Source organism: Anser anser, assembly GCF_964211835.1.
Source record: "Anser anser genome assembly, chromosome: 16".
NCBI lineage: Eukaryota > Metazoa > Chordata > Aves > Anseriformes > Anatidae > Anser > Anser anser.
This window is the reverse complement of record NC_139737.1, coordinates 12,772,326-12,798,056: the sequence shown is the minus strand read 5'-3', so window position 1 is coordinate 12,798,056 and position 25,731 is coordinate 12,772,326. Positions and strand designations below refer to the sequence as shown.

Here is a 25,731-nt window from a genome sequence, read left to right as displayed (position 1 = left end):
CCAGGATCTGATGGTGCCTGTGAGCTGGGCTGCTACTGCACTGTAGAAGTCCATCAGAAATGCTCTGACAGGAAGAAAATATGTTTTCTGCAGCCCCTGGCTCCCTGCCAGCTGTGGGATAGCTGCTTCAGACACAGACTAGCCCAGACAGTCCTAATACATCATAATATTAGTGAGTTTTGTTCAACAAAGGGTTCAAATGTCTTTCCAGTTAATTATTAATTTCATTACAGCAAAATCATTAATTACATTTTAATACTGAAAGACGATGCTTCTGCAAATTGTGAAGCGAACATTAGGAAAAGGAATAAAGAGGAACTCACTGGTGGTGAGTCCTGAGAGCTATGTGAGTGCTCTTTGGGAGCTGCAGAGGCTGTGGTCCTCTGCAAGGCTCCCACTTCTTTGCTGGTCCTTTCTCCACTGCCTCCTCCCAGCACTTAAGCTGACAAACACGTAGGATGTGGGTGCCAAGCAGGGCAGATGTGTGAGCAACTGCCCTGCGTAGGACATAGTTTCCATCCTAAATCAGTGCTATTGCACCCCAGGAATTCCCCATCCTTCCTTAACCTCACTCAGGTTGGCTGACCTCCCAGAAAGCCCTTCTCTCTTGCAGTGAAACCTCCTCGAAGCAATGCTAAGAAAATGTAGGGCAGGATTTAGTCTGTGGGCTCCTGAGGAAGACCTCTGCCTCAGATGAAATCTGGACCCATGGCTGAGGAGCAACATCTTCCTCTCCCACCACTAGGAATGAAGGTATGTGGCCATACGATGGGGTGAGGAGGGTTAATTCTTGACTACACTGCAAGACAATACTAGCAGCACCCTCCTCTGGGGACCAGGCCTGGGTCACCTTTGCTCTGGGCGGTTTGCACTGGTGGCTGTGTCATACCCAAGGGAAGAGCTGAGGCTGTGATGATCTAATTACAGTCAACAATTGTTAAAATAATTAATCTGTTTTCTGCCTTATGAGGGAAGTCATGAATTAAAACCTGCAAAAGGGAAATCTGATGCATGATACGGTAACCCTAGTGGGCATTCGACACTCTTCTCTAAATTAGAAGTCTATTTTGAAGGCTGTTCCTTGGAGTATCATATTCTGCATAAATACTCTCTCTGTTTTCACCCTTATAGCTTTGATATTTTCTATAGCTCAGTAAACATTTGCCACAGCAGGTAGGAATTACCACGCTGGATCAGCGAAGTGGTTTCCTCAGGTCAGAAACCCATCCCTGCTGGTGGCCAGCAGCTTTGAGAGGGGGCAAGAGGAAACTGCAGAGGAAGAGGTGCCAGAGAGAAAGATGATGCCAATGTGCACGTTAAGTATCAGTTAATAGCTGTCATCTTAGAGGGTTTCTTACACAGTTCTTTCAGAGCATGTCCTTTGAAAATGTCATTTATTCCTCAGTTTTACTGAAGGGGAAACTGAGGAGTAAAGAGGTAAAATAACTCCTCTGAGATTATCCAGTCTGTGAAAGACAGTGGGGAAGAGAACCCAGACCTCCTGTGTCCCTTTCCAGTATTTCATCTGTTAGATGTTACTATCTCCTGATTCCTGTGGGTTTTGTTCATATGCAGGTCCTTCTAAAGCCATTACTTCTGCTTTTTTTTTTTTTTTAACAAATACTGCTATTTTTTTTTCTATACAGCTTTTGAGACAGCATGATCAAAACCGAATGCAGTGCTCAAGTGAGATCATGTCGTTGGTTTATACAACCGCACATTGATATGGGCATCCAGATGCTTTGCTTGCTTTGATTCCTTTGAGTTGTCTCATGCTGGTGCACAGTATTTTTTCCAATGGCTTACAATTAATTTAGACCCCAGCAGGAGGTCTTGATTCTTTTCAAGAAATGTTGGGGAAAAAAAAAAAAAAAGGAAAATTCATTCAAGTAATGGCTGTGTCTAACTGACAATGGCTGTGTTCTGACAATGGAAGTGAACAATCTCAGCTTCCTCTCAAAAAAAGAAAGCAAAGACAGATATTTCAACTTCTGATAACTTCAAAAAGGGTGATCAAGAATGCACACAGATGCATACAAATTGCTTATAATAATATAAGCATAATAGATAATTGCTTATAATGTGATTTTTAAAAATGATTTCCTTTTTTTTTTTTTTTTTAAATCTCATTTGCCTCACCTGTGAGACTGGATGGATAGGGTCTTCTTTCCAGGGTGCTTCAACTGTGCCTACCCCCAGGCTTTAAGCTAATGCCCAGATTTGTCCAGACCTGCTGAAGTCCTTAAAGCACTCTCCAGACCCATCTGGGCTTGAAAAGGTCTTGTTTGAACTCTGGTGATGGGTTTCTTTTGAAGACTGATGGACAGAGATGCAGAAGGTGGCCCTGCAGAGTCCCTGTCACAGCTACTGATATAGAGGAACAAGGTTTGCCAAAGGGAGCTGCTGGCAGTGGCCACCAGCAGGACACGGACAACTGAGGTCTTCAGCAGAGCAAATACAGAGCAAGGTTGCAAGGCAGAAGGCAGGTTCATCGAGGGCAGCTCACTCTGGTTATGGAGATATTTACGGGGATGTTTAAGCTCTGCAACAGAAGGGGTGCAAAGTCTGCTTGTGCAAGGGCACCCATGTTAATAGTTCAACTGACAGGAGTGGGGATGTTACAGCAAAAGGAGGCTTCAGGGGGACTTTTGTGTGGAGAGAAGGCAGAAACTACTCCTCCCCTAGCCACAGTGGGATTTCTGTATGGCCTCAGTACATCTTGTGCTTCTACTCGTCTGTGAAAACTGGCTTATGCTGAGGATACTGAGGTGTTCGTGGATGTATATGTTATGTTAGTTCACCAGAAGGCTGGTCAGGAAATGAGAAGGAGACTGGGAAAGGATTTAGGAGGCAGCCAACCCTGAAATGTTGCAAGGGTTGCGGAGGGCCCGCATGCTTGCTGGTGCACCAGGTCTCTGCCCAGAGCTTGGTGTCAAGTGCTGTGTGGCCACCTATCCCTCACACATGTCAAATGGGGTTCTTCCAGGCCAGAGAAGAGGGTTCAGATGCCACCATGTGTAACTCAGAGGAGCAATTTAAAATCAAATGTATTTGCAGGGTAAGTGTGTAATCTTATGGTTTGGTCAGTGCTCAGGTGGTCATATTTTATTTTATTTTATTTTATTTATTTTATTTTTTTCAATAGCCCTCTATTCTCCCTAGCAAATGGGCACTTCCAACACTGCCGCAAACCAGTGACTGACTGGATGGAGAATCCAGTGACTGAGCTGGAAAAAAGAAGCAGGAGCCCTAAGGCCCAGCTCCTGCAGATCATGGCGGGAGAGGGAATTACACAAAGTCCTCTCTGACCTTCCAAAGTTTGGTTCAGTTTGATGTTTAGGAGGTAGTGACAGAGTACCTGGGATTTCCCCTGAAGCCACGAGATGGGTTAACCACAACAAATAGACAAATAGCCAACCTGATGCTCCTGTCCTAACTCACAGGACGTGTATCCTCATTGGGGACAGCAGCAGGGAGACAGCCAGCAATCCTCCTCCGAACCGCAGCGCTGTTCAGGAAGAAAACCAGCACTTATCCTCAGACGCTTAAACTGATTGCATCCATGCTCCGCCTGGTCAGCCTCTGAATACCACTTCCCCTCGCCTGAGTCATTTAATCACCGCTGCCAATCAGCACCATTGAACAGAGCAGCAATACGTCTCAAAGCTCAATCACCTTCATAATCGTCTCACTGTCAGCACATGTGAGGGCAGAATTACCGACAGATGAGATGCAGGGTGTTTTTGTAATTGACATGTTCCCTCGGGTGTGTGTGTGTCTCGTGAGGACATGTGGCTGCGTGCACATACACGGGTGTGTATGCTGTGGTTTTAAATGTAGGTGTTGGGAGCAGCATGCCTTCAGAAAGGGAATTATGCATTTAAACAGAATTTGCAGCTTCTTAACTGGTCAATCCATTGAGAAATACATAGAAACAGCAGTGGTGTGGCGAGGCTGACGGTGACTCTGGGCAATATTTAAATATTAAGTGGGTCCATGTGGAGATGAGTCCACGAGAGACGATATGCTGGAAGGTCTGCGTTGTCATCGCGTGGTGCAAGCTGCTCGTGTTTCTCTTTTTAAATTCAGCAACTTTATCTGGAAATTACCTCGTGGTGAGTGGGACTGAAGTCTGGAGAACCTGGAGAACCATCTGGTCAGTCACCGGACAGTCCCTTCCAGCCCGCGTGGATGCTCCAGGGAGGCTGGGCAATTTCCCTTCCCACTGCCCCATCTGTCACCCTTTCCTTCCCAGCAGAATGGATCCCTGAAGGCCTGCAATTCCTGTAGAAACTTCCAATTTCAAGAGATGGTGATTTTCCTGCAAAGAGCCATTTCAACTGAAAAATTTCCAGCACTAATAGTATCCCTTCCTTATTCTTCTTCAGCTTTCTCTCTGCTTCATCCCTCCTGACAAGCAGCAGCCAGAGATAAACCTTCTTCACCTTTGTGCCCTGGAGCAGCCTGTCTAGCACCCTTCACAAGTCCCACCTTTGCTTTCCAGGAAAGTCCAACGCAATGTCACCCGCTAGCTGAGATGTGACAACAGGCATCCGGCCCCGCAGCACTTGTGCTGAATGGCATCGCTGGGATCATTAGCTTTTGACCCACTACATAGTGCAAGGCTGGTGGTATAAAATACTCTGTTGTGATTCATCACCCGCAAGTCTAGGTACTAATTATAATCCACCTCTTATGTATTCCAGTAGCCTATAATTTTAATCCCAAACATTTGTGTGTGTAATGAGGCAATGCTTTTATGGTTTATATCCTGGTGTAAGCCTCTGATTTGTATCATGCTGGAAATACAAAATCAAATAAGAGGGAATAAAAATAAAACAACGGCAAACTTTTGCCCTTTGAATTTGACATATAAAAAGTGTTGTGATGACTTTAAAGTTTGCAGTGAAAACTAGTGAATGTGCATGTCTCCACGGCTGCATTTCTGGTTTTATACATTTATATAAAGGTAACATTCAAAGCCCAGGCTTTCTTCCCTGATGCTCAACAAAGCAAATCTTGATATCCATTGACCCAGGGGAATGCTGTGAGCAGGATCAAATTGGAGTCATTTCTGCCGTTGACTTACCAAGACAGAATGCGAGCACAAGTGCCTGCATGCAGACCTGCCTCCGGCTGGCTGTCCCAGAGGCTCCCAGCAAAAACTTGGCTGTCACATCTGGAAACTTTGGGGCTGCCACACAGCCAGTGCTGGGACCAAGACCGAGGGATGTGGAGTTACTTGCTGCATACATAATTTTCAGGGTACAGATGCTGCTCCTGTTCTGTCATTGCCACCTCTAACAATGCAATTCCTCCAGTACCCGTGATAGGGCCTGATGGCCACGTGAGCTGATGGACTGTGGGACACGTGGGCAGAAGGCTGAAGAGGTGGGAGCTGTCAGGAAATGTGCTCTTATTTAATCTGTACCAAATCAGAAAAATTCCCCCACAGGGTGGAAGATCATCATGAAGGATCTGGGGGGTTCTGGGCACCTTTTCAGTGAGGAATGGTGACATATCTGGAAAGGGGGGGGTCTGTCCGGGAGCTGGATGCCACGGCAAGAAAGGGAAATGAGATGAGGAAGACCAGTGAGCACAAGTGCAAAACCCTGTGAACTATATCCTAAAATTTCATGCGCTACAACCTACATGGACACACTGGATGAGCTGTGAGCCTTAGGAATGGCTTTTGCGGGAGGCTGGTGCCGTGGGTCCTGCTGCAGCATTGCAGACTGGACTGGTGCAAATTGCCTCAGCCCCTGCTCACTGCCTTCCCTCAGCTGGGGCTTGAGCTGAGCCAGCCCCAGTGCCAGCAGAGCTGCCCCTAGTCTCGTGGTGGCGCATGCTGGGAGGTCAGCAGTGTGGGACCAAGGCTTGAGGTTCTGCAGCAAGGAGCCAAGGGCTTGAAGTGCTGGGCTGTGCTCTTCTGATGGCTTTTTTAGGTTTGGGGGAAAATCCATGGTGCGTTGGACAACCCATCAGTTTAACAGGCAAGTAATCTGAACAAGTATGTGGCAAAGGAGGGGAGTATGCTTTGTTGGTTTAATGTTTTTCCTAAAGAATATATTTGATGAAAAGCTGAGTTAACGAGAGAGGCAGCAGGCAGGAAACAAGAAAAAACAGTGGGATTTGAGCAGTGGATGAAGAAACCAGCTTTTCTTTGAGAGTGATACTGAGAAGGAAAAGAGAAAGTACTGAGCTAGAAACAATCAAGGTTATATGTTTTAAAATAGCAGCAAAAGCAATAAACTATTCCTTTTGGCTGCTTCTTCAAGCAAGCCACTTTGGATGGAGGCTTTTCCATGTAATGAAAATTATATGATTTCATCTTGTAGATTGAAGTGGTGCAATAATCATGTAGGGAGTATTTTGGTGTGTTGCATGGGTCATTGAAAAACTGCCTGGCAAATTGGATCACGAGCAATAGGGAACATTCCTGCCACAGCAGGAAAATGCTCTGGATATAGCAAGTGACCAAAGGGTTTTGAAAAATCCTACTGCACGTAGTAATTGTTTCTACTTACATTCACAGAAATATCTATTTTATTTTCTCTCTCTGACTTGTTGTTGTTATTTTTTTTTTAATAATAGCCTTTCCTTCGCATTCAATAACCCTTCTTATACCTTCATTTTCCTTCTATATTAAGACCTGATGATCCATTAAGGCAAATCCTATATTTTGAATTGCATCTAAATTGATACTGGAACATGGACTGCCTGCCTCAAAACCACTTCTATTCTCTTCTGCTTCAGATTAGATGGATTTTCTTTCTGAAAACAAATGAGAAATTTGATTATATGTGTCATTCAAACTGCAATTCCATCTTATTAAACAGTTCCAGGCAGTTGGTGCTGGGAACATTGTAATAAGGACTCCAGCATCTGAGACTGTTTGGCTGAATCTGTTGGCCAATTCCATGCACTTAGTCAGGAAATTTTGGCTGTGGCTAAGTGTGCAAACTGAGAGGCATATGAAACAATGAAAATACGTGTTTTATTATGTCACTAATATTTAAAGTGCTTTAGGGTGGCAGCTGTTCATTTCTGCACATTCCAATGCCTTAAGGAGAATTATTCTCCAGGCTTATTTTTGTCAGTGTGTGCCTTGGTGTTGCAACACCATTCGTCTTCCCTCTCTAACATCCCAGATGTCCCTGAAGTCACTGGGAGAAGAAACCACACATGAGACAAATGCTGGTTGAGACTAAAATATTGTTCGAGTGTGCGTTAATCTTTTTTCTTTTCCCAAACAGGTGCCAATGCATCAGCCCAGATCCAAGGAAGGATGTGGGCTCTGCATTCTTTGTTTCTAGGCATTAGACCTTCCAGAGAGACCCAGAGTGCTGGGAAGGCGCCTGGCTCCGTACAGCACCTGAGGAAGGTGAGTCCCCACCTCCGACAGGAAGACCTGCATTTGTCCATGGAAGGCCCACAACCTGCAGTGCTTTCTGAAGGAAGGTGCTTCCAATTCTTTCCTTAAAGTAATATAAATCTGTCTTTTCTTAATTCACATATAAACGCACATCTCCAGCCACTCCACAGATTTGCATGGAGCAGCCTGGGCTGCAGCTTGAGTTTGTGCTAAACCAAGGTTTTTGTGCAGAGAGGGCCGAGATTAATGGAGGTGGAAGGTGAATGCGAGCAAAACGGCAGTATAATGTGACTGTGGGTTTGTGGAGGTCAGATTAAAAAAAAGTAGTACAGGTTATTTTGGTTAGCACAGGTCTCACTCGGGTGAGGGCTGCCTATACACACCTGCTGTGCAAGCAAGACAAATTTCCCCTGCCTTTTGGTTAGTTGATCCAGCTGGGTGGAAGGTAGATTGCTGCTCTAAGGGATGGGGGTTGCTTTTGTTTCTTTTTGTTTGTTTGTTTGTTTGTTGTTTATTCTGTGGTTTTTTTTTTTTTTTTCCAGAGGCTAATCACTACTGAATGCAAAATGCAACAGCTGCTGCTGATGAAAGCCACAAAGGGACCAGTGCAAAGGGGATGTGTGATGAAGCTACGCACTCCATCCTGGTTCAGGGGTTGGTTGAGTTAAGGAGACTGCAGTCACCAGAGGCACAAAACCAACAGTCTCAGCACTTTTGTGGTTTCTTCCTGTAATCTTTGCAACAGCTTCCAGGTTAGACCTAAGGTGTTGGTTTTCTCTTCCTCTCAGCTTCGCCTAAAGCTCCGTGCAGAAGTACTTTCCTCCAGAGCAGGCTGGAAAGCCTCAAATGGTGATTAACCAAAGGTGCCCACTGCAGAAAGTAGGCTAGAAAAACCTGCTCTGCAAATTGCTCCAACTCTCTCCACCCTAGGCAAAGAGTAATTTTTAGGAACCTTTCTTGTGGTTTGAGTAAAATCCCATTAAAAGGCCACCAGAGGGGGTAGCTTCCACCGCTGCACAGAAGACCCAGAGAGCTGGTGCCAGCATGGCACACATTACTGTTATTATTTATAGTACTCTACCTATACTTATGTAAGTGGTGCTAATTAGTAGATGGAATTAGCCAACTGCTCTCGGCAGCATAATTGTAAATAATTTCCTAACGTTTCACTCACTGAGTAATGAGTTTCTCCTGGAAACACAAAAGATGAACTAATGATAATCTGGCAGTTTCCAGCAAGATGACAAACATTAATTATATGGGATTAGGATGTGATCCTCCAATTTAAGTCAGTTTGGCATTTCTAGGCAGAGTTGGATCTAAGAACTTTAGTGGACTCACTTGTCTGCAACATTTTATGTTGTTTTATTTTTCTTTTTCCTAATTTTAAGCTGCCTTTTAGCTTTATGTTTTACCCATATATCCAGCCACCACCAACTGCTTTGTGGGCAGAACTGCCAGGCCAGGCTTTCTGACAAGATAGTCATATAATTATGCATGAAAAATATGTACAGTGTCAGGCTAATTCGCGTTTAAAAATGACTGTGCCAAGAGACTGGCCCACTGACCATTCGGGGCTGGAGCTGGGCTCTTGGTGCCTTTATGATTAGGCAGATACGGGATGCTTAAACGTGGGGCATGCAAAGTACTCAGGTCAGCTCCAGTAGAGTGGTGCCTGTAATACTGGGACACAAAATATTCACTGACCAAGGCCATGTCAGCAAACGGGACCTTTGATGCTTTTCAAGGGGCTCTGCTAACTGCTGAATGTCCTTGGAAACTTCCTTTGAGCTAATGTGTGAACTCTGGAGCTAAGGTGGAATCCTAATTGCAGGGACAAGCTTCATCTACTGATGCAGCCTTACTTCTTCCGGATCCAGCAAGGTTTTTCACACAAAACGCTGACCAAATCCATCTTTCCATCTACATCTACAGAGATGTCGATATGAAACTGGGAGTAAGGATGCAGACTCAAGCTAAAGAAGTTCATTTTAAAATTTCTGAGTTCCACTCATCCTTATGTATTCTGAATAAGATGCAGGGCAATTGCAGTTTCCACATTTGTGGAAAATGGAATTTGGTATATGGTAATCTTACTGTTTTCCTCATATTCACTAGTTTTCTATAAATAATAAAAATGCATGATAATCACCACTGGAATTGTTCACTACAATGAGAAAGGAGACTTTATTCATTAAAATAAAAAGAAGGATATTCATAGACATTGGCTGGAATGAAATCCCCAAGCACCGGGATATTCAGAAGCAGTGTTTGGTTTCTGAGCTTGTGCAAACAGCCAGTTTCTATTCCTGCTGCCGCTGTTTGCCACTATGCCATCTTGGCCCTGTAACAATGTCTTTTAATTTCTCCTTCTGTGCCCTGGGGATAACAACCTGGTGCCATTTACACAGCTCTCCACCTCCCTTTCCAGGTCCCAGGGTGGTGAGCAGGGATGTGTGATGCTCAGTAATTGCTGCCTCACTGCCGGTGGTTGCAGGCCTGAGCCGCCTGCTTGCTCCTAATCCAACACCTGGGCTGCCGCTGCTTAACCATTTGCTTTCAGGTCCCACCAAGGCACTGTGGAACTGATGGTTGTTAAAATTGTGTGGATCTTAAGCCTTCCTCCCAGACCTCTTCCAGTGCTGCACTGGCTGTGCCCAGGTGGCCAAGAAGGCCCACGGCATCCTGGCTTGTGTCAGGAATAGTGTAGCCAGCAGGAGCAGGGAGGTGATCGTCCCCCTGTACTCTGCTCTGGTGAGGCTGCACCTTGAGTGCTGTGTTTCAGTTTGGACCCCTCACTACAAGAAGGACATCGAGGCCCTGGCCCATCGAGGTCCAGAGAAGGGCTACGAAGCTGGTGAGGGGCCTGGGACACAAGTCCTGTGAGGAGCGGCTGAGGGAGCTGGGGGTGTTTGGTCTGGAGAAGAGGAGGCTCAGGGGAGAGCTTATTGCTCTCTGCAACTACCTGAAAGGAAGGTGTGGGGAGCTGGGGGTTGGCCTCTTCTCGCAGGTAACCAGGGATAGGACTAGAGGCAATGGCCTCAAGTTGCACCAGGGGAGGTTTAGGTTGGAAATGAGGAGACATTTCTTCTCAGAAAGAGCAGTCAGGCATTGGGACGGGTTGCCCAGGGAGGTGGTGGAGTCACTGTCTCTGAGGGTGTTCAAGGAAAGGTTGGACGTGGTGCTTGGGGACATGGTTTAGTGGGTGACATTGGTAGTAGGGGGATGGTTGGACCAGATGATCTTGGAGGTCTTTTCCAACCTTAGTGATTCTATGATTTGGCATGATTCGGTTATATGCTAGAGGTCAATGGTCAAAGTTTCCAAAATACTTTGGTGCCCAAGTCCTATTGATTTAAAAGGGAATTAATGGCTTAAATGGTTTTGAAGATGTTCCCCTTGGGACCTGTCTGCACAGATACGTCTGCAGGCTCAGCCTTAATTACCAAATTCAGCCACCAGTGTCTAAACTAGGGAGCAGCGAGGTGTACCATCTCACACCGTGAAAAAGAAGGCCCCAACCCAGCCTCAGGAGCTGAGGTTTTCAATTCAAGAGCTGTTATCAGTTATATTCACGTCTGTTGCCTGAAAGCCATTTGGACCTTTATATTTCCCTTTGTAGCAGGTGGAGTCCAACAACACTGGGTCTGCTCTGATGTTCACAGCTGCTGCCAGCTGCGTGGTCTCACCTGGTGCTGCAGGATGCTGAGCTCTGGCACTGCACCAGCCAGCTTCCCACACCTGCCATGTGCTCCATGATCTCCATCCACACAAATAAATAATGGTATTAACTTCCCTTCTTGTGACTTTTCAATCAGTAGAAACATCTCTCACCTCAATTCACCTAAGTAAGTGTCAGGAGTTGATCTTTGGGCTGAAATTGGTATCTGAAGTATGAATGTGTGAAAAAGCTTTACTGATAGATTTTGTTATTTATTGGCAAGTAGAACACAAGCTGCCAGAGAGCTGGTTCAGCTGGAGGTTACTTAATCTCTTCTTTGTTTTTGTTGTTATTGTTTAAATGTAATAATTAGATATTGAGTTAATTTGTTTACTATGCTAGCCTCAGTCACATCCCTCCTTTGGGGCCAATCTTTTCTGACCCCTTAAAGTTGCTAATAAAAGCAATCTTTAAATTTACCTCTATCTTTCAGTCTCCATCCACTCCTCAGCCCTCCTCTGCACGGGGCATTGCCTGCCAGTGAGTCCCCAGGCACATCTTGCTGCAGGCTCCTTGTAATGCTGCCAGGCTTTAAGTATCCAGTATTCATAATGAATATTGCATTCATGAATGGGGATGTATTCAGCTATATGAAAGACCTTAGATTTTAGATTTATAAATTGAATGCATTCCTATAACCAAATTTAGCCTGTTTAACAGAATGTTTACCCACATATTTTTCAGACCATTAACTAAACCTCCATGTATTAACCAATTAGTTAATGAGAAATGTTAATAGGAAAGAAAGACATTTTTCCAGAAACCTGAGAAATTGTGAACAATGAAATAGCAAATCAAAATAAATCAACCAACTTCAACCCTGCTTTCCGAGTATTTGTTAATACACAGGACTGTAGACATTTTCTCCAGTATTTATCTTTCTCCCTTTATCTCCAACTCAAAGGGATTTGTAGCTTGGGTGACTGTAATATACTGCACGCTAACACATTTGGCCTGAAATTTCCAGTAAGGCAGGCAGGTCTTTTTGGCTTTCTACAGGCATCAACTACTAAGTCTTCTAGGCCTTTCTGTAAATCTCAGTCTTTAACACTGGCAGATATCAAAGCATGTATATAAATTTACTATTGTAGCTTTCTTTAACCAAGCAAAAATAAGCATGACAATACGACGTTGCCACTGCAGGGAATGGGCTGCTACAAGGAAGACGTGTACTTGGCCTTGAAATTAATCACTGATTTCTTCCAAATTTTTCAAGTTCACAAGGACTTACCTAGAGAGGAAAAAGCCAAGGGGGATAGAAAGGAGGACGGTTTGTAAATGGAGACAGATCCTACTTCAGATGTCATTCAGGAGATATCTGCTTTCACATTGGTCAGGTACAGTTTGTCTAATCCGACTTCAAAATCGTTGTTTGCCCCTTAAAATAGCTTGGTTGCATGAGACAAGATATGAGTCTTTAGGAGGCTGGCAGAGTGAAGAGAGGAAGAGAAAGAGGAAGAGAGAAAGTCAACAGATCAATAAAAGCACTTTAGGATAATGGCTCTACCTTGAGCAGACCAGGTCTGGATTCCAGGCCAGCCCCGGCACTGCCAGGAAATGTGCATTTGCATGAATGAAACGTTCAATCTGCTGCATCGCAGCAGAAGGCTGAGACTCCGCTTGTGTCCCCATTCTGCTCCAGAAGTGTGCTTCCCTTCCAGCTTGTCCTTGGGCACAGCCGGTGTCCTGACCGCGGTCACCAATACCAGAGACAAAGGGTGCCTGCAGAGAGTGAAGATTGGGGTCTTCTAAATGTGAAGAAGGACAGTAAAGGAAAGCGTTCGGACAGCTTACAAAAAAAGCTTTAAACCTCCACATCAGTATTTGTTAGGCACACATTTGGAGTATCACTTTAGCTACATGCCTTAGCCAAAGAAAGATGGTAGAAGACTGCTGAGACTCTTAGGAGGAGAGACAGGCAGCAAAAATTCAGACAAGTCTGTTAGTTTTAAATCATTACAGGTTTTTATTGGAAACGTGTTGTGCATTGCTGCACAACACAGCCTGTGAGGGCTCCATCTTTGTCCTTTCCATTGCATTCTGTGGTTTCAAACCACTGCGCGTTGTCAGCCAGTAAAGCAGCTTCTTGCTGGTTTGGATGTCTTCGAGTATTTCTTTGATTCTTGTGGATTTCATTGATGGTCTTAAGCCTGGAAGCTGCAGAACTGATTTTCCTTTTAGGCTGGCGCAATGGCTCTCCCTTCCGTGGCTCCTGAGGCTTAGGGAGCACCTGGTCCGCAGAGAATTCACTTCTTTGACACTTCTGAATCGGTGCGCCAGCTCCAAGGTGATGTGGACATCTTACAGCATGTTGCTGATTCTTGATGATTGCATTAATAGCTTTGATTCTGGAAGCGGCTGAAGGCATTGTATATTTTGGCTGGCATAGCACTTCCATCTTCTGTGCCCCTAGAAATGGCTGGTCTTCAACTTTTTGACACTTATTTTCACTTCTCCAATGGACAGATTCTGTGCATCTGAGAAACTGACAACAGAAAATACACACATTTAGAGAATGAAAACAAGGAAAGAAGAGATTGCCTTCAGCAGAGAAAGAAAGGAAAAGCAGAAGTATTTATCGACTTCTTCTTCAGTTGTGTTTGTCACACAGTAGAAGTACTTGCTGAATTACAGACTGTACTAAATACTACTTTATGTGCCCCTGATTGCTAAGCTCTGTTTATTCCCACCACTTTCATGGGTTACATTTTAATTACAACTCCATAGTGAAAATAGAAATTCAGACTGTATTAGATGAACCGATGTCTAATCTTACAGATTTCTAATTTACACAGGAAGATACCTCTAACTAAAAGCACAGACCTTTCCATCTTGCACAGATGTTGCCGCCTCCCTGTCATTGTGAAGAGCCTTTTCCATATTACAAATCTGTGTTGAAATCTTTGGGATCTCCCCATTCATAGTTGCATTGACAACTGTAAAGGAAAAAATACAAAAGAATACCAAAAAAAAAAAAAAAAGGAACAGAATGAACAAAGTGAAGAGAAATCAGTTGTTGAGAGACATGGGACATGGTATTGCCTGCTGTTTTGCTGTACCTGCATTGCCCGGGCTCAGAGTTGACTGAGGTCTTTACCTAACTAACCTTTGCCTAGGTCTTCACCTAATTAACCTAACACATGAATTCTAATACCAGGACTAACCGTGCTCATGGTCTCCAGGCCTATTCTGCCTGGCTATAAATCGAGCCTTTATCATCCACAGCTTTGTCTATACAGGGGCAAGCGTTTGCGTGTGTTTTCAGACAACTCTTAAAATGCCCAGTTCTTTCCAGCAGCTCCACACATATTTGAAGCCACCTTCTTATCCCAACCTCCTCTCTGTGTACCAACATATCTACCTATTTCTTAAGTCCCACTGAGATCAATAAATGTGCTTAGCTGCAGAAGGAGGCAATGAATAACTTGGAGCAATGTCACATATCTGTATCCTAAGAGCAGTCCCACATTTGTGGGAGTGAAGACAGTTGCCAAGGACTTGGTCCATTGTGCTCCTTTGTGAGCCTTTACTCTCAAGCCACTTCTTACCTGTTTCATCAGCGTGCTGCACCGCTGTAGAAGCCTTGTCTCCGTTTGTCTCCGGAGTAACCTTTTCCTCGTGAGAAACCTGTGCACAAAACCTTCGCTTTAGTGGGGGATTTAGTGCAACACGTAAGAATTTTCCATATTTCTGCCACCGTCTTTGAAACATTGCAGAGAAGCATGAATGGGAAACCCCATTCATTACCACATTCAAACAACACTGTATAGGACACCATTCTAAAACCGTTGTTACGCACTGCCAAATGAGGCTGGCTATCAGCAGAACATCATTATCTTGCTGTACCAAGTAGTGTTGGAGTAAGACACAAAGCAGATAAAGATCGACATCTTGGTATACTTGCCACCAAATTATATAATTATTAATTGGTAAAGTTACCTCTTCTGTTTGAAAGGCTTCCACGGGGCTTTCTTTGGAAGCCATCCCACTGCAGTCAGCTTCCCTGGTGCTGGTTGATACCAGGGGCTGAGTGGTAATTGAGGTCTCCTGAAGGCAAATACAAAGAATTGCATAATTAACAGTAATCTGGATTTTTGTTTCTGCCTGTGAAGGGCCGTCACAAATCCATTCTACTTTAAGTGGTGTAACCCCAAACGGTTCTTTTATGGCAGTGTACCCTGGTGATTTAGCGGGTTACAAGCACCACAAGGGGCCCTATGTACCAAGAAGTTTGAACTTGCGAAGGTAGGTAAGGCTCGAGGAGGGCAAGTCAGAGCGTGACGTACACGTGCAAGCTGTGTCTGCGTAACAGCTGAGAGAGCCACACAACATGAGGAGGTACAGAGTTAACACCCTAGCGAGTTGAAAACAGGGTGCAAATTTTTCCACGGCTTCTCTGTTTAATGAGGATGCGTGTACTAGTTCTGGAATAAAGCAACTAATGGTATTTTTCCCTCAAGCTCTTTAGCATGGAAGACCTCATTTGTTAGTATTAAAAATGGCATTGTTACCTGTGCAGATTTCTGCTGCTGCTGGGAACGAGCAAAGGTGATCCTTGAAGAGGTGGTCTGCCCGTTCTCAAACTGTCTCCTGACTGCGGCCAGGCCACCAGGCGCAGTGCAGGACTTGATTTCCTCTGAAATCTAGAGTGATTAAATAAGGCCAGGTGTTTTCCATTTGTACTAAGAACGTACTGTCCATTTCAACAAGAAAGGGCAAGGTGTTCTAGAGTGTAAATGAAGCAGTTCATATGTTCTCAACACGGTTCAGTTGGGCCAGGCTTCCTACAGTTCTTCCTTTTGGGGAGAGACAGCTAACTGCAGCATTGTTTGCAGTGTCAGGAGGAGGGAATTTGAACCTTCTCTGCCCAAGGAACCGCAGGAATCTGCTCCGAATACGCAAAAGCGATTAGGGAATAAAGAAGCCAGTGGGCAGGAATTGTGTGGTTTGAAAACACCTGGACTCTTCCTGTACCTTATCTTAAACAGCCCCTATTTTATAATGCAGCAATTTCAAATTCTTCAGTTTGAGCAGCAAGAGCTCTAAACTCACTGTGCTTCTGAATATGATTTTATTATTTGTCAATAAAGAATATTTGTTGTGATAAAGAAACTGCTGTTTTTTGTTATCATGAGCAAATAGGATAACCGCATTGCTGATCTCTCTCACGCCTATGGCCCTCATAAATGAAGTTCAGGCAAAGGTGGACTATAAAGAAGAGTAATTCCATGAATTAAAGGGGATTGTCCAAAAGACCAGAGGCATATAGCATGAAAAATCTCATTTGGTAAACAGAGACTGAAGGATGACTATGTTCGCTATGTAAGTTTCCTAATTTCGGATTTAAATTTTGATCCACCCCGTGATCCATCTGATAGCTTGCTTGTAGAAATAAAGACAGTTAGGATCTGACCCTGTGCAAAGGAAACGTAGAATTAAGAAGATAATGAGACATTGGTATCTTACATTAGCAAAGGAGTTGCTGGTCTCTGCCTTGGATGCTGCAGCCTGATAAAGAGCCAGTTTATCCTTTAAGGAGACATTCTCCTGGAAGACCAGCGGTGTGTTGCCAGTCTTGGGAGGGCTCTCTTCTGGTAGTCCTCCTAGAGGTTTGCGACCAACCACTGAAACTACAAACAGACGTCATGGTTGGGGAGAGGGAGATGGGTGCATGTGTTTCAAATCTTGAAAGAAAGCAGTAGGCAAAATGAACAGTACTGCCAACTTTTTAGCAACTGTGTCATACTTTTACTTCAGAACACATCAAGAACAGAGCATTTGATTTGTGGAAACCTGAAAGCCACAATCAAAAGTTAATGTGTTGTTACGGAAGCAACACATCACCAAATCCAAACTATCTTCACCAATTGAGAATAGGAAGTTACTGCTTTTTCATAATTGATGAATGCTGCCCATATTTTTGATATCATATTTTTAGATTTGGGTTGTCTTCATCAAAAGTTATCTTCTCTAAACATAGGACACCATTCTGTTGTGTTTTGTTCAAAAAGTATTTAATGGGCTTTGGGCACTCCTCCATAACACAAAGATAAAATGAAGAAAGCTGGAAAGCTTGTTTTGCATTCATAAGAACACCATGTTCTTTTCCTGGGTGGCCTGGGGACTGCCCTGATGACATGAGTGTGGTTGCCCCTCGTCACGACAGAGGTCGAGTGCGCTGAACTAAAGCGAGAAATCAGATCAAAGTGGTAAGACTAACCTTCAGCATTGCTGTTTCGTCCGTTTTCTGAGAACATCTCGAAGATTGCCCTCCTCCTTTTAACACTGGACTCCATCATGTCTGAATTGCTCCCAGGCTGACTAGTCCGAGCTGGTGACAGTGAGCTCATCTCACTTTCTGCTCCCTGTTAGAAGACGTCAAGGGGATGTGAGTTAGAAGCTACTGGTAGGAGACTGATAGGGTTCTCGGGGGCAGAAACGATATGAAGAAGCAGTGGATTGGAAGGGGGGGCTGTTCTGGCTCTAGTGTTCTCCACGATGCTCTATGGTAAATTTCTGTGGCACTGCAGGTTGTGAATGGTGGATTCATGCGCTGCTTAGCTGATAGCTCATCGCACCGTCATGCTTAGCAGTATCTTGCACTTTCTTTTGCCGTGGTCTCCTTGCAAAATAAGGTTATTTGGCAGTTGCACATGCTTTCCTCATGTTGACAGAAGTGCTAGAATCACAAGTCCACAGTGATAGAGGGGGAATCATTCTCAACTGCAGAACCTTCTTGCACTCACCTTCCTGCCACCCAGGCTCTCAAAGTGGCTCTGAAGCTCCTTCATAGCAATGGGGAAGGTTTCAATCTCACCAGGGCCGCCCAGGGGCTCCTCCTTGATCATGTCCACGCTCCCGCTGTCTGCCAGGACTTTTTTCACAGTGCTGACATGGCTCCTTTTCTCTCGTGCCAGGGACCGTGGGGCTAGTGGGTGCTGGAGCACCAAGTTGGGTCTTGGAGCACTGGCGGACTCCCATTTCTCCATGAGGAGCTTGACAGAGCCCCTCTGTGGGGTCAAGTCAGGCGACTCCATCGTGCCCTGCCAATGCAACAGGTACATCATGACATAGCTTGTATTTCAGACTGAGCTTCAGATGCTGCTTCTGCCTCTATCTGGTGACTAATATTCACTGGCCATGTTAGTAGAGGATCTTGTCTCCACTAAAGACTCCCTGAAAGTGCACGTGAGAGCTAGCTGCGCGCTTTGGACACCATCACTTGAAGAGCTTGCAGTTTATTCTGCAGGTAAGCAGAGCCTCAATTATCTGCAGCATTTCACTTTTTTTTTTCTTTTGCCCCCTTTTTTTGCCTATTTATCACATGAACAGTATCAGGCTTTGCACTAGACCACCTATGTCCAAAAAAATGCATGAACTTGTGCATTTTTAAGGAGCTAATCTTACCGCTAGGGTTTTCTCAGTTGAGTTTTCATCCTGTGACATTGCTGCACTCATCTCGTGCCTGTTAAAAGGAAGGCAAATTTAAACACTCTCTTATTCACTGGTCTCATTTGACTAACGAACGTGAAGCTTGATCAACAGTTCACAGTATGCATTGGAGAAAAGCCTTGTCCTACCTCGTTTGTCACAACTGCACTTCCAAGAAGTGATGACCGCAGGAAGAGGCGCTGCCTTTTAACCTGCCTGTCTGCATTATGGGCACACAATCAGTCCACAGTTGCCAGGGTACTGTCTGCATCTATGGGCATACGGAAACCAAGACAACCAAGCTGGCACCCCGGCTTTCCTTGCCCCAAAAGACCGGCCAGAGACTCCCCGGGGCAGAATCACGCCCAGAAAGAACTTGGTGCATAACCATGCCCAGAAAGAACTTGGTGTCCTTAGAGACAAGTTCTTGGGCGGACCATTGCGGTAGATACTAAGAGCCCTCAGAGAGAGCATCAGGTTTTCACTTTTATTCTCCACTACTTAGCTAACTTCAAATTCTCTCTTAGAGCTAACCAGCAGAAGTGTTTGACCAGCTCTGGCACGCCGTGCTTGGTTTTCTTTCATTTATGCATGTTGGCGGTTTTGTGTGTGTTTGGTTGGTTTTGACAAGTAAGAGAAATATCAAAATGTCAGGTAATTTACCCTTGGGGATGTTCTCTCTTCCTGTAGTATGACGGAGACTTCTGACTTTCAGGCTACAGCTCTTTGGCCAACAAAACTATCGAAGGACTCTCTAATAGGCCAACCCATTCTTTCTGAATGGGGACTTAAGGGAGAAATCCGACATGGACATTTTTGGACCTAGAGAGAGAATCAGCAAGTGAACTCAGAAGTTTGTAGTTGCAATGCCATACCTGGAATTCATAAAGCAACTCGGTGCTCAGGGTCGGGCTGAAAGGTGACGCAGAAGAAGCTGCTGCCCGTCTGTGTTGGGGTACCCTCTGTTGTGCGTTTGCGTTCAGCTGACAGTTACTAAATGTCCTTGGAAATACACTGCAGGGGGAGAGAACAGTAAGAGCTTCCCGTGGTGTTTCAACCAAAGCCCTGTTGCTTGAGTTTAAATAATTATTTCTGAGTTAGGCGCTGGAGTTCTGTAGATGTGCTAAGTTAGACAGATTACATTCATAATTGTTCCTGACTCAGCTGGTGGGTTTCAGAATGTATTTCTGAGCAAGCGAAACAGAGCCACGAGGAGAAGGTTTCATCGCCTTATGAGGAAGAACTTCTTTACGGTTCAGATGACAGAGCACTGCAACAGGCTGCTCAGACAGGTTGTGGAGTCTCCTGCTTTGGAGATACTCAAAACCTGTCTGGACATGATCCCATGTAACATGATCGAGGTGACCCTGCTTGAACAGGGGGGTTGGACCAGAGGACTCTGGAGGTCCTTTCCAACCTGTGGCACATTCTGTGATTCTGTGACAGACTGGCGTGAAAGGAAGTGGATAGAGAGGTACATATATTGACTTGCTGAGGCGATCGGCTCCGGGGCAGACACGTTCTGCAGCGGAGCGGGGGATTGGGACAGCCAGGGCTTTTTTTCTGGCATTGAGGCCACTCGAGGGAGCCGCCAGGACCCGGCAGCCCTCCTGACGGAGGCTGATGAGGCGTAGGCAGAGCCAGCAACGCCCCTCTACCCTGACATTCAAAAGCCAGCCCCAGCCCCTAGGGAGCACGAGAGACCAGGAGCGCAGTGAACAGGACAGGCAAACAGGGCGTGATGCGTCAGAAGGGCAGGGCGCGACAGTTTGGGCGCCAGTGCGTGCGGGCAGGGCGCGCTCAGGCAGGGCAGAGCGTTCCCCCCCGCCCATAAGAACAATTCATCTAGCGGCTGTCTACCACTAGCCAGGCCGCAATGGTCTACACGAGGCAGAGAGCTCTCTCTAGAAAGTCTGTACCCACCCAGACTGACTGCCCGCTCAAAAATGCGGCAGTTCAGGTCTCTGGATGCAGGGAGTGTCTGAGCCTGTTGCTGCCATCATTGCATCGTTGCATGCCTGAGGGAGGCAGAGATACTGTGTGTGAGAGGTGCGAGCAGGTGGATGACCTGGTCCGCCTGGTGGCAGAGCTCAAGGAGGAGGTGGAGAGGTTGAGGGCTATCAGGGAGTGTGAGCGGGAGATAGACTGGTGGAGCGACTCCCTGCAGGGCCTGAAGGAGAGGTACCGGGGTGGGACACCCCAAATGGGGGTGGACCCCCTGCCCTGTCACTGTCGGGCAGAGGGAGGGACCTAGGATTTGAGGAGGAATGGAGACAGGTCCCTGCTCGACCTCGCAGGCAACACCCCCCCCCCCCCCCCCCACCGGCCCCACCTTCCCAGGTGCCCTTACACAACAGATTTGAGGCCCTGGAGCTTGAGAGATCAGTGGGTGAGGATGAGGTAGAAAATCTACCCAGGAGGATGCCTAGAACGAGGAAGTCTATTCCACGCCTCAAGACTGCCTCCACCAAGAAAGATAGAAGGGTAATCATTGTAGGCAACTTCCTTCTCAGGGGAACAGAGGGCCCTATTTGTCGGCCTGACCCTACCCGTAGGGAAGTCTGCTGCCTCCCTGGGGCCAGGGTCAGGGATGTTGCCAGAAAGCTTCCCAACCTGGTTTGCCCCTCTGATTACTATCCTCTTTAGTTAGTCCAGGCTGGCAGTGATAATATTGAAGAGAGAAGCCTGAAGGCTATCAAATGGGACTTTAGGGGACTGGGACGGTTAGTGGGTGGAGCGGGAGTACAGGTGGTGTTTTCGTCCATCCCTACAGTGGTAGGGAGGGGTACAGAGAGGACACAGAAAGCCCACCTGATAAACACGTGGCTCAGAGGCTGGTGCCAACACAGAAATTTTGTTTTTTTTGACCATGAGGCACTTTACTCGGCACCCGGCCTGATGGCCGCAGACAGGTCCCACCTATCTCTAAGGAGAAAATGGATCCTAGCCCAGGAGCTGGCAGGGCTCATTGAGAGGGCTTTAAACTAGGTAAGAAGGGGGACAGGATGCATTTGGAATAATGAAGGTTTGCAGAGTCTTTGCTGCTGCAAATGCCAAATCCCCGATTCATTTGCAGCGGATGTGCTGAGGTGTCGCAGGAGGAGGACCGCTGCTGTGGCTGTGACCATGGGACACCAGGAGCCTGCAGAAGCCGAGAGCATTCATGGAGCAAGGAGATCTCCCCTGCCCTTAAGGCCCCTTGCTGACAGTCAGGCAGGATGAGATGAGAAGTCACCAGTTTCCTCTTTAATGCATTTTGCATCCTGGGGCTCTGTACAGGGCGGTAGCAGGGAATGGGGATTTTGTGCAGGTTTTCCATCAGCAGCTCCTCCTGGCTGGGGGGTACCTGCTTCCCTAGTCCTGAGCCTGTCCTTTCTTGGCTGGGGACAGGTCTTTATATGCTTTCTTGAATAAGAACTCAGACCTTTAATGCTCATTGCTGAACATCTTTCATAAACATGCAGGAAAAATTTACAAAGTACACAAAAAACAGGACCTTAATTCTTATTTTTACGTGTTGGCATTTTCTGTTATCTCCTGTCTTCTATTTGTGTTCCATTTCCCTGTTTTGTGCTCATCCTGAAAGTACCTAATAATTAAATTGATTTAGTCTCGACCCATACCTAAATGAGAACAGTCCAATCTCAGAAGTTGAGCTGTCAGTTCATTATATGTCTCTTTAATTGGGTTTGTTTGGATTTAGGGAGCCAGATTCCTTACTTGTAGAAACTGTTGACACTAGAAGATGATTTGGACTTCAAATCCATGTGCATTTTATTGTTATATGTTATTTACTGGCTTGTTGAGCACCTTTAGATAAATGCCACTGCACGGTGATGGATAGTCATTAATTTTGCATTAATGAACACCTCATCAAATGTATTCTGGAGTCTGGCACTGGGCTGTCTTGCTTCAGATACCGACTTGCTTTGACCTTGGGTGTGTAAGGAAAACATCCTGTGTCTTAAACGAGCACTGTAAGAGAGTGGGTTGATGATACCTACGTCAAATGATGCTGTGAGACTTCATCAGTTCACACTTTCACAACAGCACTCAGAGATCTTTCATTGAAAGTGTAGTATGAAAACAGTATTTAAATCTGGATGGAGTTGTTTGATAACCCTTGGCATTCTGGATGCTGAACACTTCTCCAAATAAAGGCTAAACATTTGTAGGGGAGGACAAAAAGGTCTGCAAATATTTACTTACACTTCTAAAAGCTCTCAGGATACATCTGCAGAGCAAAGTACTTAGTACTGTGCTAAATAGCCGAAGGGGCAGCAGAGGTAGAGCACAGCAGTGCAGAGCAAGATCCCAGACTAGCAAAAAGGCTTTTTTCAGCATGATGAAGATGCAGTCTTGCCTCTCCCAGGTCTGGCCCCTTTTTGCAGGCATCCAGGCAGGTCAGGTTTTCTCTGTGGAGCTGCCCACAAAAAAAGAAAGTTGAAACTCCTGAACAGATATTCTATGGCAGGGGAATTTAAAATTTATTTCATTCATGTCCAAGCAGGGACTGGAGGAAGAGTCCTGTGTGGGCATCTGCCCTGGAGCCCTGTAGGAATGTGACATGACTCATGGCAGGTCAGAGAGCCTGGGACATTTGGATAAAGAGTGAGTGGCCGAACAACAAATGGTCCTGGTATGTTCGTTGGCATTTTTGAGCTGAGTGTTGTCTTGGCTGGCTGAGTGCTTATGGATCGTCTGCCTGCCTAATGGAAAAGTATTTATTGCACTTTTGTTTATGGTCAGTATCTCCTAAGATTCGTTTTCTGGCTGCCATGTGGTAGTATTATGCTATGGTGTTTGGACTGTGGAAATAATGAGGTAGTATTTCACCCCCTTGCAATACAGCTCAAAGCCTCGGCACTCCTGAGCACCATGGAAAGATGCCGTGAACCCTCGAGGACCTGGGACTTCATCCCAATCCGTTCACTGAATGTCTCGTCTTTATAGAACCTGGAAAGCTTTCTTATAAAGATATGCTTCTGAATCAGTCATGAGGTAGTCAAAATGGTCTTTTGATTCAGCGCCCAACCTCGGTGCTGATGGGCACGTGGAGAGACTGCGAGTAGGGTGGGTGAGGAAGCCTCACGTAGCCTGGCAGTCAGAGCCACTGTAGGCACCAGTTTATACCACCTGAGGATCCAGCCTGTGCAGTCTGGTCAAACCTTAATTTCTGCTCAGATTCTACCTTCCATAAGCACTCTGTGAGTATTTCTTTGACAGGAGAAACTTTTCACTGTCTTAAAAAAAAGCAGCTGTGTTTTGGGTAAGGCTACTGCGTTCAGTCCACCTGCACACCCGCATGCACTCCCAGGCATGCATAGAGCTTAATTTTGCACAATCACACTGGGTTTTAACCACGGCAATATATTCAGGTCCTTAGACACCTGAGTGTCAGATCCAGCTCCCTAAATGCCTCCCTCCTGGAAAAGCAACTACATTTCTGCAAAAATGGAGAGGAGAGGAGGGGAGGGGAGGGGAGGGGAGGGGAGGGGAGGGGAGGGGAGGGGAGGGGAGGGGAGGGGAGGGGAAGGGAAGGGAAGGGAAGGGAAGGGAAGGGAAGGGAAGGGAAGGGAAGGGAAGGGAAGGGAAGGGAAGGGAAGGGAAGGGAAGGGAAGGGAAGGGAAGGGAAGGGAAGGGAAGGGAAGGGAAGGGAAGGGAAGGGAAGGGAAGGGAAGGGAAGGGAAGGGAAGGGAAGGGAAGGGAAGGGAAGGGAAGGGAAGGGAAGGGAAGGGAAGGGAAGAGCCATTTCTCTTACCCACCTTCTTTTCTGTGCAAATCAGAATGCAATAATTCTCTCAAGCTTTCCCCACTTCCACCTCCTTCGGCTGAGCTAGGGATGATTTGACCTCCTGCTCTCAGCATCACTTTTAAGAGACCATCTCTGAAGAAACAATCCTGCCCAACAATAATTATGCTTTCAAATTAATAGTCGCTTGTTACTGGAACCTGACATACTTCATTGAATTTCGGTGCTGTTCCCTTAGTCTGACTGAAGATGTGTGTGGCTGACGTCTGTCAGGGAAGATGCAGGCAGGGCTGATCCTGCCTTGGGGCAAGAAAATAAATGAGACGATCTCCTGAGGCCCCCTCAAGCCCTGTGCTCCCTCCTTGCAGGAGTCACACACATGCTTTGCCAACCTCTTTGTATTTAACAAGAGAGAAGAAAAAGCCCTGTCATATGACAGTGAAATGGCACTGCCACAAAGCTGAGAAAACATCGTTCTTCAGTAGAAATGAAGAAGAAAAATGCAGCTGTCTGTAATTCAAAATTTTTATGGACACTGGAAGGTGGTCTCCTTTCTATCCTCATGTGATCCAATACCTGAAGCCATTTAAATGAGAAGCTTAAGAAAGTTATAAGAGGGGAAAATATTTTACTCATTTACCCCCCCCCTTTTTTTTTTTGAACATAAATTCAGTTGGGGTACAATAAATATGAAGAACTTTAATACTCTTTTTCCCTCTCATCTACGTTCAAAAAAAAAGGAAAACATTTAGGGATGGAGCCAGAGTATGATCTTGATTAATACATCCAGATGTAATGCTGAAGTAAATCTCATGCTATAAATACAACTGCTTTGGGCTCCCACTTGTGTAACAGATAGAAATCTAACACAGGGGCTCCAAAAAATTCTCCTGCACCTTCCAAGGCTCAGTCAGGCCCACATGCAAAGTCCAAAATAAATTGAATTTACTGGAAAATCCCCAAGATTATGTCTAGAGTGATTCCAAGACTTTTCTGTTTTCCAATTCAAATGAGCCCTATTACACATCGGGAATGTCTGGAGGAGAAATACAGCCTATTTCATAAAGCCTTATTATATATTTTAATGCACACAAGGTAAACATGAAAATGTCTCTTGGGCATTTTGTTGTTTCAGTTTTATAATTCCATGTGCTCTTTGGTTACTTATGAGAAGTCTAAAAAAAAAAACAACGCTTATTTTTTCTCTGCAAGGGCTACATCTGCCATGTCAGACAATGTACTTCATGGGTGTGTTTTAGTCACTTGGTTAGCTTGGATCTGACAAAAGCATAACAAATTGGGATGAATCAAGTAATGTCATTCAGGAAACAACCCCCAACCCAGGTGGCAATGAGCTTGCTGCAGGCAGCCATCCGCCCTAAAACTGAGGCTAAAAACTTTCTTTCCTGGCTTCGCGTAGCCTCCGACATCAGCAGATATGAGTTCCCTTGG

At 45.6% G+C, this 25,731-nt stretch overlaps 1 protein-coding gene and 1 long non-coding RNA gene across 5 annotated transcripts; one reads left to right on the top strand and one right to left on the bottom strand.

The window, feature by feature from the left end:
* The first annotated feature begins 4 nt into the window (after positions 1 to 4).
* Positions 5 to 4,405, top strand: LOC310882380. The gene is made up of 3 exons (XR_014572930.1): positions 5 to 172; positions 614 to 753; positions 3,444 to 4,405. It is a non-coding gene; the product is annotated as an uncharacterized lncRNA (long non-coding RNA).
* Positions 4,406 to 12,966: 8,561 nt separating this feature from the next.
* Positions 12,967 to 20,780, bottom strand: LOC310882811 (uncharacterized protein). 4 transcript variants are annotated; one of them, XM_083802074.1, is made up of 11 exons: positions 19,191 to 20,780; positions 18,677 to 18,798; positions 18,504 to 18,561; positions 17,843 to 18,139; positions 17,317 to 17,461; positions 16,563 to 16,726; positions 15,608 to 15,739; positions 15,036 to 15,143; positions 14,645 to 14,723; positions 13,920 to 14,032; positions 12,967 to 13,581 (listed from the first exon to the last, which is right to left on the bottom strand). In XM_083802074.1, the coding sequence occupies exons 3-11, from the start codon at positions 18,552 to 18,554 to the stop codon at positions 13,063 to 13,065; spliced, it is 1,608 nt and encodes a 535-aa protein (XP_083658200.1). In that variant the 5' UTR covers positions 18,555 to 18,561; positions 18,677 to 18,798; positions 19,191 to 20,780; the 3' UTR covers positions 12,967 to 13,062. The 4 variants fall into 4 exon arrangements, with proteins under 4 accessions (XP_083658200.1, XP_083658202.1, XP_083658201.1 ...); XM_083802076.1 differs by having other exon boundaries at positions 19,403 to 20,780; XM_083802075.1 differs by lacking the exon at positions 18,677 to 18,798.
* Positions 20,781 to 25,731: the final 4,951 nt, after the last annotated feature.

Coding starts and splice junctions, on each gene's coding strand:
- LOC310882811 (XM_083802073.1), bottom strand. Junction 18,140..18,503: donor CAACTGAGAAAACCCTAGCG/GTAAGATTAGCT, acceptor TTGCATTGGCAG/GGCACGATGGAGTCGCCTGA. Junction 13,582..13,919: donor CATCTGTGCAAGATGGAAAG/GTCTGTGCTTTT, acceptor TTCTGTTGTCAG/TTTCTCAGATGCACAGAATC.